This window comes from Herpailurus yagouaroundi, unplaced genomic scaffold, assembly GCF_014898765.1.
Source record: "Herpailurus yagouaroundi ecotype Mexico unplaced genomic scaffold, PumYag 77, whole genome shotgun sequence".
In the NCBI taxonomy this organism is placed as follows: domain Eukaryota; kingdom Metazoa; phylum Chordata; class Mammalia; order Carnivora; family Felidae; genus Herpailurus; species Herpailurus yagouaroundi.
Genome location: NW_024412388.1, coordinates 27,575,566 through 27,593,721, shown reverse-complemented (window position 1 = coordinate 27,593,721; position 18,156 = coordinate 27,575,566). Strand labels below are relative to the sequence as shown.

General features: G+C 41.0%; 1 protein-coding gene across 2 annotated transcripts in view; it reads right to left on the bottom strand.

Moving 5' to 3' along the window:
• Positions 1–1,517: 1,517 nt before the first annotated feature.
• Positions 1,518–18,156, bottom strand: part of LOC121026236 (protein argonaute-4) — a 32,085-nt gene continuing 15,446 nt past the window's right edge. For both annotated transcript variants that reach the window (XM_040469116.1, XM_040469113.1), the window contains 5 exons: positions 15,121–15,436; positions 14,845–14,979; positions 8,009–8,110; positions 7,542–7,741; positions 1,518–5,410 (listed from right to left, as the gene is read on the bottom strand). In XM_040469116.1, coding sequence (XP_040325050.1) covers positions 5,302–5,410; positions 7,542–7,741; positions 8,009–8,110; positions 14,845–14,979; positions 15,121–15,436 — 862 coding nt within the window. In that variant the 3' untranslated portion in view covers positions 1,518–5,301. The remainder of the gene's footprint in view (positions 5,411–7,541; positions 7,742–8,008; positions 8,111–14,844; positions 14,980–15,120; positions 15,437–18,156) is intronic.

The following is an 18,156-nucleotide window of genomic DNA, read 5'->3' as shown; positions in this document are numbered from 1 at the left end:
ATATGTTTGTTAAACCTATTTCTTTTCTTTTCTTCTCCAGTCAATTTGCAATATAGATTCTACTTTCCTCATCTGCTTTTATACCTCTTCTCCTTATATGATTGTTACTAGCCTCTGGAGAATAAAGTCAACATAGAGGAAATCAGAGCCAAGAGATGGAGAGAGAGGCATATGACTTGTAATAATCTGTGCCTCTCCTACTTGCTGGTCACACCCACTGACACCCACTCCCCCGCACACACATACACTTACACAGAGGAGTGGACACACTAGTCATTCTTAGCTGGTGTACATCCCCCAGTGACTGATTCAAGAATGGACATGAACATGACACATATGGTGGGGGACAAGGTGGGAAGGTCATTTAGACTTACCTGAAACACACTAAATAATGAGATTCCCATAGGAGATATTCCATTACCCAAAGGAGGAGTAAGGGAAAGCACTTAGACAAAAAGTGCAGCTACCACAATCTACTGTATGGGAATAGTGTGTCTAGAATCCCCTCATCCTCTTTGTCCATCTGGTAAACTCCTGGTGACCTATCCCCAAATTCACCACCACTGTAAAGTCTTTCCTGACTCCCCATAGCAAAAGTTGTTTCTCCTTCTAAGTTCCTGTCATTTTGTGCTCAACCACAGGGGTAATAATTAGACAGGCCTGTGCCATCCAGGGACTGTGTGTTATTTATCTTTTTTGAAGCGGACTCCTCATCTTCAAAAAAGGGATACTGTTATCAGCGTGAAAGGACTGTCACTGGAAGTAAAGACGTCAATATAAACTGACTGGTTATACTAGGCACTCAGATAATGTTAATCTCACTGCCTCCCTTACCCCATGTTATATTGGAATGAACTCTTTGAAGGATTAAGTTTTTACTCTTCTATTTTCCTGGCATCTAGGCAGAGTTTGGCATGTACTGAGTTTGTGATAAATGTTTGACAGTGGGTAAATGGGGAGAGGGGGATATTGTGCTGATGGAAAAAAACAACTACCTGTAGTAAAGTGTGTTGTATGCAGAACTTGTCCCTCTGGTAAACCATAAATTCCCTGAAAATAAGTACCATATTGTGAAAATCTCTGCATTATCCCTGCTGTGACTCACCCAAATGTGGTGAGAATTTTTTAAGGACTTAAGACTGGATAGCCACAGGTTGGGGGAATTTAGACAGCTCCTCCTCTCGAAAAGTTAGTCTTAAAGTATGTGGCTGTACTGCCCTCTGGAGACTGCAGATTTTTCTCAAAACTTCACTCAAATAGATTTTCCTGTTAAGAGCTATCCTGAGAACCTGATGAATCTTATAAAAGTTTTCATATGTGAAATTTTGCTGAGAAGCTCTTCCCAAATCCCCAAGTATCAATTTCTAGAGATAGGGAGACCCAGGAGTTAAAAACACTAAGTTTCCCCTCTGTTCTCTCTCAAACTTCTTAAATGGAGGAAATTGTTTTTAAAAAGCAACCATGTCTGTTTCCATTACAGTATACTCTATATGTATTTGAAATTTGACAACAAAAAACAACTTTTGGCACAAGAATGCCAATTTATTCTCTTTTGGACACATGAACACAAAATATCCCTGCAGGCCAAAAAAAAAAAAAAAAATGCAAAATTTAAACAACCATCATCTTGTCTTAACATGGGGATACCACCCCTCCCTTAATAGTTTAGAAAGTACCTCGTATTGCTAGAGACATACATCCAGTCCAGAGTTAATAAAATACATTTTAAAACATTACAGGTCTAACAATATAGAAACCAAAATTACACCATTAGTCAAATGAACAAATGCAAACATTTTCAGCCACCAGACATAGAAAGAGCATGAATGTCAATAGCAAGGGATAAGAAAATGGTTAATCAATAACAAGATCTTCCCTTTAATTTTACAAGGAAAAATCCTTGGAGTTGAAGCAGTATTGACACAATGCCCTCAGCCTCTACTTTCTTAAAATGAAAGCAGAGCTACCACCTTGCTATTGAGCAAGAAAATCTTACAGCACATCCACAAAGGGTTGCTAGGGCAGGGCAGAGAGAGTGAGCCTTCTTAAACAGTGGATTGCCTTTTCCCACAGGAAGGGTAGATAGCTGAGCCAGGTAGATAAGCTCTGATATAGTCTGGGTGCCAGATCCTAAAATACAGACCATATAGAACATGTCTGCTTATAAATCATCACCTTTGGAAGCAGCAAATAGAATTTACAGTAAGAATGAATATGTTCTGCCTGCCCAGACTGCTGGCTGCATTAAGCCACTAGTTCACCTTATCAACCACTCAGGGTTCAACAGCGAGCAACAATAACAACAAAACATAATCAGTTCAACATTTGGATCTTCACCATTCTCTTAATATCCCCGTGCCTTATCCCCTAATTGTTACTCTTTAGCATTGCTACATTTCAATCTTTCACACCACATGACAGTGCCTAAACAGGCTGCATTTTAAAAAACCAAACAGTAAATCTACTTCTAGAGAATGCACACCTCCCATTGATTGACACATGCATAACGATTCAGTCAGTCCAAAGGGGCTATCATATTCAAATTGTCAAGCCAAATTGAAACTATGTATTTAGACTTGCTTGCAACAGTATTGCTGCAACTCTGATTCTGCAGCGATTACCTCTTAAAGATTCACCGTCCCCCCCCACCCCCGCCAGCAAGTTTTTTCCAATTATCCTAGTTCTTCCATATTTTTTTTCCTTTCATCCAAAACTACAGCATTTGCCCCCTTAAAGGTACTGTTTCCTATAAAAATAGGCCTCCCGGCTTTTCCTCCACCACCACACTGATTTGCCCCAGTGTATAGGACTGACTGAGGTTGTACAAACTGTATAGTTCAAGGTCAAGCATACAGCCCGACTGCCGGCAAGTAAATCAGGGCTTCCCGGCATTCCGCCTCGCTCCCTGCTCCATACGTGCAGGAGATGGTGAGAAGTGACACTTCTTCTGTGCATTATTAACAAGCAAGCCGGAGGCACTCAAGTGCAGGTGTGGTGCCTGCTGGCCAGCCAGCCAGCCACCAAGAGTCCTTCACATCCTGGACGCCAGTAAGTCCTCCTTCTCCTAAAGAAGTTTCTGTTTTTCCTCCTCTTGGGTCCAGGGTAGCCATGCTGAAGGGTATTTATTTTTCTGAGCTCTCCCTGAACAAGTGTGAATAAAAGCAGCAGCCAGCCCCTCACCAACATGTCCTGATTTGTAGTATCCAAGTGAGGTATTTGCAGAAAAGGAAAATCTTAAGAAATTAACATCTGCCATCTCTTCGCTCCTGCCTATGTTGTGCCTCAGTTACAGAGCTTGCTTTCATCCCACTATATGCAGAGAATGAGGATGTCTGCAGTCATCTTAATGAGCTACAGGACTCAGTATAGTTATAAAACTCTCAGAGACCAGTCTTAGCAAATACTGGCGGCGCCACCGATCAACAGCACATGGAAATGTAAACTTCAATGTATTTACAAGCTTCTTTAAAAGACTGAAGAAAAACAGTGCTTTGTATTGCTGGGATTTTGAGAAGGCTAGTTTAAGAGATTTGGACCGACTAATGAGTTCAAGCAAACACCCTTCACCATCAGATCCAGTGTTTCCCCACCAGCAGTTTCCAGACAGAGGTGGCAAAATCGTTTTACCACATTGTGTCTGTCTCTTCCCCCAGCACCTGCCTCAGCCATACGGAGTGTGGTTCTAGGGCTTTTATACCCTTCTCCAGCTTTCACTTCTGAGGTTCCCAGAGAGAGAATCACAAGTCAGTAAAATTTGGGCTGGGAAACACTGGCTGGAACTACCAAGACTCTATGTAACTGTTGTCCATTCACAAAGTGTTATCTACACTAAATACAAAATACACTTTCCTTTCCCCTACACGTTCACTGATGCTTGCTTTAGATCAGCTCCCTTTGTCTGGACCAAGAAAGTAACTCATCTCCTTGTGATCGGAATCTAGACTCTGTTAAGAAAAGTCAAACTTTTCTTCTATAAATGCAGTTTTAGTTTAGTGAAAGGAGGGAAACCCCACCAAATACATTTCAGGTTGAAAGAGAAGCAAAAAAATTTGCACTGCACATAATTGTGTGAGTAACCTTGATTCCCGGGAAAAACAGTTTTAAATGCTGGTACATCTGTGCAAGTTGCAGCATCGCTCAATGTACCTTAAGGACTGGCAAAGCCTATCCGATAAGGAAGGGTCCTGGTTCTAGCTTATTTTAAAACAAAGTGACAGGACACCAACTGTGACTATAAAACAGATAAAAATAATTCTTTAAAAAGCCATGGAAATATATGTCTTGTCTGACCAGTTTCAGAAGTTGCCAGATTATGACCTATAAGAAATAGCTGATAAAATCATACCGAAATCTCATCTAGAAAACTACATTGTCAGGGGGAGGAAGAAAAGGGACCTTAAAAAATGTTTATTGCCAAAGTTAATTTTCTGTGAGAAAAGTTTAAAAATCATTTAGATCTAACAAACCACACAGCAGCATAAAATGGGCACTTTTGAAAACTTTGAAAAATACTAAAAGCTAATTTTTTTTTTTTTTCAAAGAGGGGGGAAACAGGAGTACTCTTACCATGGCAGTGTTATCTGTCACCGTGACATGCATTACATCTGTTTGTGTTACACATTCACAAAAGCCAACCAAATAAGAGAGCTGCCTGTTCTGCATCTGCAGCCAAACATAGTGCAATCGCCTGGCAGCCTGTATTTGCACAGCACAAGTCTGTAGAGATCAAGAAGATAAAGTAGGAAAACTAACAAAACTCTGTAAAACTTTCAAAAGTTAATGCTCGTTAAAGGCATTTACAGTGGCGAAGTCAGAAATCTCCATTAAAAAGTCTATGGACCCCCACAGTTAAAACAGTTACGCTGAACTGAAGTAGATTGTTTGGTTTTTCTCTCCCACTTACGCATACACCCCACTCAATGAATACAGAAAACAAGGAATAATCGTCTCTTAGAAGACTAGAGGGATGCGGGGAACACCACAGCTAGCAAAATATTCCATAGAAACCTTTTCTTGTAAAGTCCTTAAGGAAGTTCAGGCTGATCAGCCTTTGCATGATGAGGTAAAAATTCAGTCCAGTGCATCAGAGAAGACAATCTAGGAGTATCTATTACTTTTAAAAAATGGCTCAATTTTGTTGATGCATCAGACAGTGCTGTGAAGTATAGATTCAGTGCAACTATTCCGAGCTGCTGGTAGACCACCTGAAGTCAACTTGGCTCTCTCAAGAGGCGGTAGGCATTTGAAACATTTTGAGGCTGCATGGGGTGTCAAATTGATTGAGTTCTTTTTCTGAGACTCTCAGGCAAAATACATTGTGTGCTGGGTATCGTGGTGAATCTGCACAGCCTTGGCCAAGGCCTGAGGATCCCGGCCATTGCTCTGTCCTGACACATGACTGCCTTCCGCGCTGTAAAGAGAATAATGCAAAAAGCCAGGTGTAACAAAAGACTACTGCAAACTTCACATGTTTCAAATAGCACAAATAATACTGGGTTTCAGAAGATCTTAGGCTCAAGCTGTGCCTCCTTAAATAATTTATGTCTCTCTAAACATGAGTTTGCTCAACTGAAAAATGCAATACAACTTATTAAACGGGCTGTTGCAATAATTAAATAGAATAATGTCTACAAAGACCCAAATCCTTAACAGTGCTTACATTAGGACTTCTACTGCCCCCTATGTCTGGTTAAAGCCAACCTGTCCTTTAGGCTTCGGCCAGATGTCATTTCCCTCAAAGAAGTCTTCCCTGATTCCAAAGTTCAGGTCAGAGCCACCTGAGACATACTTCCACAGAATCCTCTATTTTTCTTTCATAGTATTAAACACAATTGAAATTAGTAACTGGATAGTTAGCTATATGTTTTGCTCAGTAAATGTAAACTCCAAGAAAGCAGTGACTTTGTCTATCTTACTCACCACCGAATCCCCGGTGCCTGGCATATGGTATATCCTCAATAACCATTTGACAAATGAATTTCTGTGCCTAGCACAGTGCTGGAACATACCATTTTACTGTGCAAATGTCACTATGCCGTGAGTCTCTTCTCATCCTCCTCTCACTAGCTATATGATCTTGGAGAGGTAACAATTCCTCTGAACTTTGGTCTTTCAGGATAACAATAATAACTTCTGAACATATCTCTTAAGGGTGCCATGTATTACAAAGGGCTTAGTAAACTGTAAAAAAACACCATCCTTCTTCTGACTTAATTTATTAATTTTGCCACTTAATTACTTTACTAAATTATTTATCATTATTTACTAAATTATTAGCATCCTTATCATCTAAACTCATAATCTTAGTTATCTTTTACTTCATCTTCTCTCCCATGTAAGCCCGATTAATGGTTAAGGACCAGATATTTTATCCCCAAAGTAGCTTTTTACATTTAACAAAGACAACCTTGCTCTGACATACTTTTTCAGCTTCATATGCTCTAGCCAAAGAAAACTCGCTATTGTCTAAACATGTCACTTGCTTTCTCTTTTGTCCATTGTTCCCTCTGCCTGGAAAATCCTTTTCTCTTCTTTCCAGAGCCAAATCCCATCCATCCAGCTATGAAATCTTCTCTAACAACCTTTCTTCTGAGGTCCCTCACCTATACTGCCTCAGGCTAATTGTCAGTTCTGGGTTTGCCTGTTTTGTGTGCCATACTGAAACAGAAAATCCCAGGAAGCAGGTCTTCCCCATTTTAGTATTTTTATTTTTAGTACCTAGCACAGTGCTGGGCACACAGTCAATACCTAATAAATGTGTTAAATGAATGAATGTATATTACAGAATGGAAGGTATAAAGCCACAGCTGGGCATTTTCCATAATAGTGTATTTTCAACGCTTACAGAAATAGACTTGCAATGGAATGTCTACTATTTAGCAGCTGAATTCAGACTTGGGGAAGAGCCCAGAAACTGCTACACTTCACAGATGGTCATTTGGAAAAGAAAATTAATGCAGAGAGCTTGTTCAGCTATTTAATAGTCGTCAGTAACAGGTCAAAATGTCTGATTCTTACTGAGATCCCTATTTGGGGGTAAAAATGGTCTGGCACCCTTCCTCTCCCACACACATGCCCAAATTCACTCTGGTACATTCTTCCAGACTGCACTGAAAGCAAAGCAAAATGTTCAGGACTTCCTCTTGTGTGAAGTGGAATCCACAGGCCTGTGACTACTCGGACTGGAGTCAAGACACTGTGCCTGCCACCTCTGAGGCTGCTCAGGACCTAAACAGAACCGAATGCATTTTGTTCCACGGGAAAACCACAGGCAGCTCCAAATTAGACTTTTTCCCTTGGGCAGAGTATAGACACACCATGCAAGTATGAGCAAGCCTGAGCACTTCTTGGACCAAAAGTCACATTATAAGCTCTCAAAGGCACATATGATTTTATTTGCTTCTTGAAATTTAAATCCTAAAAGGAAGTTTAGCTCCTCCAAAAGTAGCTCTACTCCTCTGTAGTAGCTTTTTTTTTTTTTTTTTTTTAAACATGCTTCTGACTCAGATAAAAAGAGAGTTCATGGTGCCTGAGAAACTTGCCTGTCATGATCCTTATCCACCAGATGATACCTTGCCCGGAATGCTACAAGCCGGGCATAATATGCGGGAGCTGGAATGGAGACGGAGCGTGTGCATCGCACATAGGTGTGACATAGCTGGTAAGTTAGTAGTTGGAGCTCATCTGCGGTGAAGCAGTTGTCATCCCATAAGACCTGGTAATGGGAAGGACGGCTGGTTCCCTGGAGAGAGACTTGTATGATTAATACATTTCTGACATGGGTTAATTACCTGAGAGGAGACAAGAATTGAAATCCACTCCTTAAATTCAGAAGTATTCCTTCCTAGCACAACTACAAGCAGATACCCAGAAGGAAAGAGAACAGTTCTAGAATACAAGCATTAACAAACTGATGCATAGCGTTGAATAACAAGTCTACTCAAGCTGGTTGCTCAGTTTGCAAACATCTCCTTATCAAGTCAAAGATCTGAACCAGCTTCCAAATTACCTGAATTCCTGCATGACTACAGAGGTAAAAGTCAAACTCAGATGGATGTGTGATGGTGCTATCCACTGTAGTGCCTGCTGGTACATTGCCACTTTTCCCCACCTACCAAAACAAACAAACAAACAAAAAGAGGTGGGGGGAGGTATAATTAGTCATCAAAATGCCAAACTGAACTCAGACCATACTTTCCTTTTATGTGTTAATTGGTAACAAGTTAGCAAACTGTTCTTAAGTGAAGTTTTGAAAATCAGTTTAATTCAACATGATGAATTTTCTGTAACTCTCCTTAGTCCAACCACTTTATCCTTAAGTATTTTCTCAAACAAAAATACTCCATTGTTTCTATAAGGGAATCCAGAAAAAGAATTATTTTACCTATGACTTTGGGTTGCATTATTGTCATCTATTTGCAGATGATATATTGGCATATTGACATAGTGGCATTGTTCACAGAGGGGATGTAAAGACATTTGCAATGGATAAGCTTCCTGTGAAAAAATATCAACTTTTTTAAAAAAAGTTTATTTATTTTAAGAGAGAGAGAGAGAGAGAGAAAATGAGCAGGGGAGGGGCAAAGAGAGGGAGAGAGAGAATCCCAAGCAGGCTCTGCACTGTCAGCACAGAGCCCGACATGGGGCTCGAACCCACGAACCATAAGATCATGACGTGAGCCAAAATCAAGAGTTGGATGCAACTGAGCCACCCAGGTGCCCCCCCCCTCCCAAAATGCAACTTTATTTCTTACTTGGAGTAAAAAAAATATGCACAACTTTCATTACAAGTTAAGATGAAGCGGGGTGCCTGGGTGGCTCGGTCAGTCAAGCATCCAACTTTGGCTCAGGTCATGATCTCACCATTCGTGAGTTCAAGCCCCACATTGGGCTAAGTGCTGACAGCTTGGAGCCTGGAGCCTATTTCCTACTCTGTATCTTCCTCTCTCTCTCTGCACCTTCTCTATTCATGCTCTGTCTCTGTCTCTCTCCAATGTAAATAAACATTAACAAAATTAAAAAGAAAACTTAAAAAAAAAGTTAAGATGAATAAATCTTTGTACTGGTACACCAGGCTCAACAAAAGTAATGGTTTTGGGGCACCTGGGTGGTTCAGTCAGTTAAGCGTCCAACTTCAGCTCAGGCCATAATCTCACACTTTGTGGGTTTGAGCCCTGTGTTGGGCTCTGTGGCTGACAGCTCAGAGCCTGGAGCCTGGAGCCTGCTTCTGTTTCTGTGTCTCCCTCTCTCTCTGCCCCTCCCTGACTTGTGCTCTGTCTCTCTCTCAAAAATAATAAACACTAAAAAAATAAAAAAAAAAAGTAATGCTTTGACAGAATCAATAAAAGAAGTCACTGGCACATGCATTATCGGTAAGAGTACTCTGAAATGGGAATTAGGAAAACCAGGGTGTCAGTTCCAAGGCTAGTCTTGCAACTACGTACCTTGAACAAAACATAACATCTTTAGGTCTTAATCTAATCAGCTATAAAACTAGCTATGAAACACTTTTAAAATTCTAAATTGTAAGGTTAAATGATAGCCAAAGTTCTAAAATCAAGTTTCTAGGAAAGTAGAGGGGGGAACTTCAGAAATGCATTTACAAGTAAAGGAATTAAACCTTGGTATTTGGTCAGTTTTCATCCTCTTGTGATATACAGCAGGGTTCCGTATGAGGAAGTTTATTTTGCATTGAGGCATGAATTTGATGGGAGTTTATTTGGCTCTATTCTAACTACCATTACCTTCAGCTGAATTGTATACCAATGTGTACAAGAACATTTATGAGTAGAGAAAAGTCTCATTCTATCAAATTCAAATATGAACTTGGGGACCTAGTTGGGCAAGAGGAAATGTAAAGGAGTTATACTAGTTCTGGCATTGTTTCCCAAAGTGTGTACTTGAGGAATATTAGTTCTGCAGGATGCATTTAGGTATTTTATGGTCAAAGAGATTTGAGAAATACTGGGTTGAACTCAAGTTAAAACGGTTTTTCTGTTGTAGGATTTCTCAGAACCTTTATTCAGTAATGTATAATCTTTACGAGGGAGGTGGTGGACATAGTATTTCCCAAACTTATTTGACCTTAGAATCTTTTTTGAAACAACTCTCTTGGAATCAACAGATGAGAATCTAAGGAGATACTGCCCTCGGGAAAAAGGGATCCAGGCATGTTTAACTCAACAATTACTGCTTGAGCACCCATGTGCAAGGCTCTGCAGCAGATGTTGGGGATGAGAGATGGAGGCATGGAGAGAACTAATGAACTTGCATTCCTGCCCTTCATGAACACCATCTGCAATGAACTGCAATGCAGTGTGATAAGGGCATTATGGAAGGCACTGGAAAATGCTGGTGGGAGCAAAGAGTTGAGCCATCCTTTATAGGATGAGCAGGAGTTGAAAAGGGGGATGGGATGAAAACAGGAAACACTCCAAATATCCCCTAAAGTCAGGAAGAGATAAACTGTGGTTCAGCCATAGGAGGAATACTAAGCAATGAAAAGGAATAAATTGCTGATTTACATGATAAACTTGGATGAATCTCAAATGTATTATGCTAAGTAAAAGAAACCAGACCACAGGCTATGGTATCCCACTTATATTTCATTCTGGAAAAAAAAACAAAACTATAAGGACAGAACGTCTGTCAGTGGTTGCTAGGGGCTGTAGGTGAGGGAAAGGGTTTACTGCAGAGGGCTTGGAAAAATGTGTGTGTGTGATATATTGTTTATGTCTTCATAGACATGGTGGTTACACAACTATATGCATTTGTCACAACTTGCAAAACAGTACACCAAAAACGTGGATTATGGGGCGCCTGGGTGGCTCAGTCAGTTAAGCGTCCGACTTCAGCTCAGGTCACGATCTCGCGGTCCGTGAGTTCGAGCCCCACGTCGGGCTCTGGGCTGATGGCTCAGAGCCTGGAGCCTGCTTCTGATTCTGTGTCTCCCTCTCTCTCTGCCCCTCCCCCGTTCATGCTCTGTCTCTGTCTCAAAAATAAATAAACAAAAAAAAAATTTAAAAAACGTGGATTTTACGGTATCTACATTATACCTTAATAAAAATAGCGGGGGAAATAAAAAGAGTGGGATGGATGTGGTCATCCCAGGGATTCAAATGCATCATGTGGGAAATGGATGGTGTATGAAGGTATTGTGGAAAGATGAAACTAAAATGTTATGTTTGAGCTACCTTAGGAAAGCAATGAACACCAAAGGGAAGTATCTGGCATGCAATGGGGGATGCATGAAGGTTTCTGAATAGTAGATTGGCAAGGTATGATACGTATTTTTTTAAGTAAGCTCTACACCCAATGTGGGGCTTGAACTCACACCCCCAAGATCAAGAGTCACATGCTCTACCAACTGAGTCAGCCAGGCACCCTGAGATCTGTATTTTTTAAACATAGCTCTGACGGCAGGTTGAGGGTGCATCTGTGAAGGTGGGGAGACCACTAGGAGTCTCCTGCAAAACGGAAGGTTCTGCCTAGGCCAGAGGGAACACACAAGAGGAAGAATTAAGACAAGAGATTTCGGGGCAGAACACAGAAGACCATTTGACCAACTGGATATGGGGGGAGAGGAAAGAAGCAGAGTTTAAAGACAACTCTGAAGTTCCTAGCTTGGCTGAATCAATGTACAGTGATGCCAAGTCACAGAAGAAAAGGAAAATTGGGGGAGGAATAGGCTTTGGATGAGGATAAAACAATAAGTAGAAGGTTTAGACGTGTTTTGCTTGAAATGCCTGTGGTAGATTGTATCACTAATGCCAAAAATTCCCATGCCCTTCCCTGGGGGAGGATTATACATCCCCACCCAATTAACTCAGGAATGGCCATGTAACTTGCTTTGGCTGTAAAATGTGGTCTGAAATGTGTAACTTCTGGGCAGAAGCTTTAAGAGCCAGCATATGGCTTGTGCGTATCTTTCTCCCCCTCTGCTGTAATGACTGGTGATGTTCAAGATAGATTCTTCTCTGTCAGCCTAGGTTCCAAAAGGAGGACATCAGGGTCACAGCCGCAGCAGAGCCACAGTGGGTATGTGATATAAGCAAGAAATACAGCTTTGTAAGCCACTAAGACTTTGGAGTTTTTTTGTTACCACAGTCTAGCCTATCTTGCTGATACAGTGTCTACAGAGCATCTAAGTAAATGTGTCTGGTAGACAATTGGAGGTGAAGGTCAGGAACTGCATAGAAATGTTTGTGGCTGGGAATACAAATTTAGGAATCTCTAAGAAAATCAATGCATGCAGAAAAGTGGGTGAGACTAAAGAGAGTTCAAATTCAGAAGAGAAGAGGAAGAAAAGTATGAAATGCCTGGAAATGTCAGTGTTTAATGGACAGAGGAAGAGGAGTCAAAAAAAAGCCTGATTATAGAGGAGGGCACTGAATCTGGAAAGTCATATTATTGCTGAGGCGAAGAGGTCAGCGTAAGAACCTGATAAGATATCACTAGATTCGAAATGAGCAAGTCACTGAGCAAAGAACTTCAGTAGAATCATTAAAACTGAAGTCAGGGGGCGCCTGGGTGGCGCAGTCGGTTAAGCGTCCGACTTCAGCCAGGTCACGATCTCGCGGTCCGTGAGTTCGAGCCCTGCGTCAGGCTCTGGGCTGATGGCTCGGAGCCTGCAGCCTGTTTCCGATTCTGTGTCTCCCTCTCTCTCTGCTCCTCCCCCGTTCATGCTCTGTCTCTCTCTGTCCCAAAAATAAATAAACGTTGAAAAAAAAATTAAAAAAAAAAAACAAAACTGAAGTCAGGCTACAGAGAATTGATGTAATATGTAAGAAGGTACAGATGGAAAGTCAAGTCAGTTTTCTTCTATTTTGGTCATGAAATAAAAGAAAGATAAGCAGAGTAAAGGGAAGTTTAGTGAGGGGAACCTAGGAAGAGTTGAGGAACTTTAGAGGGTGAGAAGAAGGAACAGGAGTTTTGAAAAACCACGGTAATTAATGAAGTGTTCCTTTAGGAACTAAAGTCCAGGTGGAGAGCTTAGCCTCTGAGATGTGAGAGCATAGAGAAAAGAAAACACATTTCAGTACATTTGAAAGTAGGGGAGAGTAAGTTGAGAAAATTTATGCCTTCTAGATTTTGTTTACTGGGGAAATAGAGGGTTGTTCTATGGCTGGCAAGGTAGAGTGTTGCCAGGGAAGGCATCGCAGATTGGGACAGGTTGTTGAGGAGTGTGAAGGTTTGGAATACACGCTGTGGGGAACTGGAGGAACAGAGAAACTGCAGCCTCCAGGGTTGTCTGAGATTTGATATCATCAGTCTGTAATATCATTTTTATTAAACAAATGACTTTCTTCCTCAGCAATCTCTCTACTGGCCTGAGTTGAAGCAAAGGAAATGGGTAAGTGGACTGACCCAGAGCTAGAGATTGGCAAAAGGCATGTTTAGAAAACTGGAGATGTTGGTAAGTGTCAAGGCAGCAGGGTAGACTAAGGACCAGGATTATCAATCTTTGGAAGGTTAGGAATGACATGGGATGGCAAAGAACAAAATGATGAGATAGCTTGGGTTTTAGGAAAATAATTCAGGTCCTAGAGCTACATGGACAACAAGCTGACAGAGGGACAGAGAGGTGATGATGCAGTTAAGGAGGGGGTGGTGGGGTATTCTGTGACCAGAGTTTGGGCAAGAGTTTGGAGAATTTGTATTAGAAGGGATCTAAGAAGCACTACTGAGTCAGGGTTTGGACAATTCAGAAGACAACACTTGGAATATGAGCTGATTGGTGGAACTGGAGCCGAAGGAGAAAATCTTGTTTTCCAATGATTCTGAAAACGAAAAGAAACAGCTCAGCCTTGGATTAGAGACAAAAACTAAGGGCGTACTAGAAAATAATGGGAGTGACCCACAAGATTACAAGATTAAGCAACAGAAAGAACTGGTCTCTCTGGGGTGGATCAGGGAAGGCTTGGAAAAGATGAAGTAATGTCATAGAAAATAGCACAGAAGCAGAGTCACTCAATATTAAATACCTATAATTTAGCTAGTTTACACCTAAATAACATTATAAATCGAGTACACAAAATACCTCTCATCAAATGCTGGGAACTGTACCCCGAATTAATATTCACTTATTAATTTAATCCTTATAACAACCCTGTGAGATAGGTATTCTTATTACATTTTACAGTTGAGAACATTATGGCTTAGAGAAGTTAACTTGCCCATGGTTAGAAAGAATAACATTATAAGTGTTCAAAGTGTGTATCTCAAGAATCCCATGCACTGATATAAAATCATTTGGAAGAGAAATTCTACTTTATATCCTAGAACTATGCCTTAGGCATTGGTAACAAAAAGTAGCAATATGATAATAAAGTCCAGAGAGGGGTGCCTGGGTGGCTCAGTTGGTTAAGCGTCTGACTTCGGCTCAGCTCATGATCTCACGCTTCGTGGGTTCGAGCCCTGCATCGGGCTCTGTGCTGACAGCTTGGAGCCTGGAGCCTGCTTCGGAGTCTGTGTCTCCTTCTTTCTCTGCCCCTCCCCCGCTCACACTCTGTGTGTGTCTCTCTCTCAAAAATAAATAAACATTTAAAAAATTAAAAAAAAATTCAAGTAGAAAAACCAGCCCCTTGGAGGTTGCCTGTATCACTATAGCATGTCTGGTACGTTTTTGGCCTCTGCCAAACAACTCTAGAAGCCAGCACTTCTGTCATACAGGAGAAATACTCAGTCTTAAAACCTGTATCATTCAGAAGTGATCATCTAAGCTCAACTGGAGTTAATATATTAACTTATTATTACACTTCTGCTTTTAGGAAAAAAAGTACATATGCCCATTTAAAAACTTATTCACTTGTGCCAGATAATGAAGCTTATATCATGGTTTCTTACCCTTTCTGTTTTATCTGCACAGAAGAGACGTGTGTGATGTCTTTTCTGCACCACAATATAGGTTATTCCTGGCCGATAATCTTCTTCCAAGCTAATACATGCCTTCCGAATTGCTATTAGCTCTGGCCAAGCTACCTAGGAGTTACAAACAGAATGAGGTTTAATTGAGAACTCACCTAGCATCTCTCAGATCTGATTTACCCAGAGTGGCAGATGGGAGGAAGCTCCATCAGATACCTAGAAACCCCAAAAGGCAACTATGGGTAATCAGAGTACCTGTTTCATTTGTCCCTCGGATACCCCTCCACGGTAATAGATGATCCGAGTGGGTTTGAAGCGTGTGGATTTGTAGAACTGGATCAGCAGCTCTCGAACCATGTTAGTAAGGTCCTGAATTACCTCCTGACTATAGAGGAGCTCCTGGGAGATCTCCTGGCGGGAGGTCTGCACCCGAACGGTGGCACAGTACCGGCTGGGGTGCCCATCCATACTGCCAACGACAGCAGCAATGGAAGGCTTCTTCCCATCCCCTGCTGGGGGGTGCGTGACATCGGCTCCCAGGAAGATGACAGGCTGCTGGAACACCGAGGGCCTGCTCAGATTGAAGGAAACATACAGATGAAAATGTCTGTGTTTAGCAAGCTCACCAGATACAATCACAGATATAATCTTACAAAAGGGAACGAAGACCTGTGCCCATTAGGTAAGAACTCTAAGGGCCACTGAGTGTTTGTGCCTCTCCTGCAATGAATCTGAATTGACTTAAGAAGACAACATGGTTCTTCTATAATAGCAGGAAGGGAAGAATTAACAAAGAGGACCTGAGCTGAATTTAATAAAATCTCTGTGTAAAGGGAAGACCAGAACAAGTACTCTTGGATCCTAGTATTCCCACAGCAGATACAGAAATGCAGAATGTACACGGAACTGGAACAAAATCCCCCAGTGCTCTTTATTTATTTATTTTTTGTTTATTTATTTATTTTGAGAGAGAGAGTGTGTGAGTGCAAGTGGGGGAGGGGAAGAGAGAGAGGGAGAGAGAAAGAATCCCAAGCAAGTTCTGAGCTATCAGAGCAGAGCCTGATGTAGGGCACAAATACACAAACTGTGAGATCATGACCTGAGCGGAAACCAAGAGTTAGACGCTTAACTGACTGAGCCACCCAGGCACCCCATTTTTTAAAAAATTTATTTATTTGTTTGTTTATTTATTTTGAGAGAGAGAGAAAGAGAGACCTCAATGCTCTTTAAGATGTGAGGCTTAGAGAAGAGAATCAAGTCTATCTACTTCCCTATTTTAATCTGTAGTATTCACCACTTACACCACATATTTTACTTGATTATTTTTTTTTAAGATTTTATTTTTAAGTAATCTCTACACCCATTGTGGGGCTTGAACTCATAACCCTAAGATCAAGAGTCACATGCTCTAATGACTGAGCCAGCCAGACGCCCCTGTAAATTATTTTATTTATTGTCTACACACACACACACACACACACACACACACACACACACACATGAATATAAGTTCCACAAGGGCAAGAATTTTGTTTTGTTTTGTCTTGTTCATTGAAGCATCCCTAGTGCCTAGAACACTGCCTAGCTCAAGGTTGGCACTCAATAAATATTTGTTGAAAGAATGAATTCATTTATTTGGCACTGATTTTTCTAAGGAATCAAGGAGAAAAATATAATGCATCCTTCTCTGGTAAATTCTTTAAGGTAGGACTTGGAATTGAGTTCTAACTATTTAAGTATAATATAGGAGACATCCCAAATCTAAAAATCTCCTATAATGGGTACTAAAGAATAGATACCTCCATGAGGGCAGAGGCTGTGCGAGATTTCTCTATATGTATCGTTATGCAACATGGGTCTGGCAGAGAGCAGTACAACGGCATGTATCTATCACATACATATGTGTAACATAGTAACATCTTACATACACTATGTACCAGTCACTGTGCTAAGCACTTTACCTGTATTGACTGATTTAGTCCTCAGAAAAATTCCATGAGGATGGTACAATTATCATCTCAATTTTCCGTATTTAAAAAATGAGACAGAGGAGAATAAGGGGCTCACCCAAGCTTACATAACTTGGAAGTGGTAAAGTTGGAATCCAAACCTTAGGAAGTCAGACACCAAAGTATGCACTCTAGGCTACTATGCTATATCATCTCAAATGTTTGGGGTGAAATGAAATGATTTCAGATTTTAGCTTAACTTCCCATATGGCCTGCAGACCTCATCTACCAACGTTGTAGGAAGGATTTTGTTACCTATACGCTTCATTCAAGGGAAAATTAAGAATTGGAATATGATTGTACTAACATCAAGGCACTCAATTTCACATTCTTGTTAAGTATAGCAATGACTAATACCACAGCCCTAAATTTATCTTTTCAAATTGCTTTCACATACAGAATTTCACATGAAAATATTCTTTTTAAGTTTATTTATTTTCAGAGAGATGGAGACAGCACAAGTGAGGGAGAGGCACAGAGAGATGGAGAGAGAGAGAATCCCAAGCAGGCTCCACACTGCCAGTGCAAAGCCTGATGTAGGGCTTGGATCCACAGAGCCACAAGATCATGAACTGAGCTGAAACCAAGAGTTGGACACTTAACCAACTGAGCCATCCAGGTGCCCCCACATGGAAACATTTCAGAGTTAACAAGTCAGATATTATCTCAATAGATAGGGAAACTACAAATTAATGAAAAGATTAATAAAGAAATGGGCAAAGAACTGAACAAACCCATCACAAAAGAGGATATCCAAATAACCAACAAACATATGAAATTGTGCTCAACGGATTAATCATTAGGGGGATGCAAATTAAAACCATAACGAGATACTATTACACCCAAACAAAATGGCTAAAGTTAAAAGGACAGATACTACCAAGTGTTGGTGAGAATATGGAGCAACCAGAACTCTCAGCAGAAACGTAAACTGGTACAACCACTCTGGAAAATTATTTGACAGCATCTATCGAAGCTAAATACATGTATTCTCAGGGCGCCTGGGTGGCTCAGTTGGTTAAGCGGCCGACTTCGGCTCAGGTCATGACCTCGCGGTCTGTGAGTTCGAGCCCCGCGTCGGGCTCTGTGCTGACAGCTCAGAGCCTGGAGCCTGTTTCAGATTCTATGTCTCTCTCTCTCTGACCCTCCCCCGTTCATGCTCTGTCTCTCTCTGTCTCAAAAATAAATAAACGTTAAAAAAATTTTTTTAAACACATGTATTCTCAATAACTTAACAATTCTGCTCTTGGATATGCACTCAAGAGAAAGAGTACTTAAATTC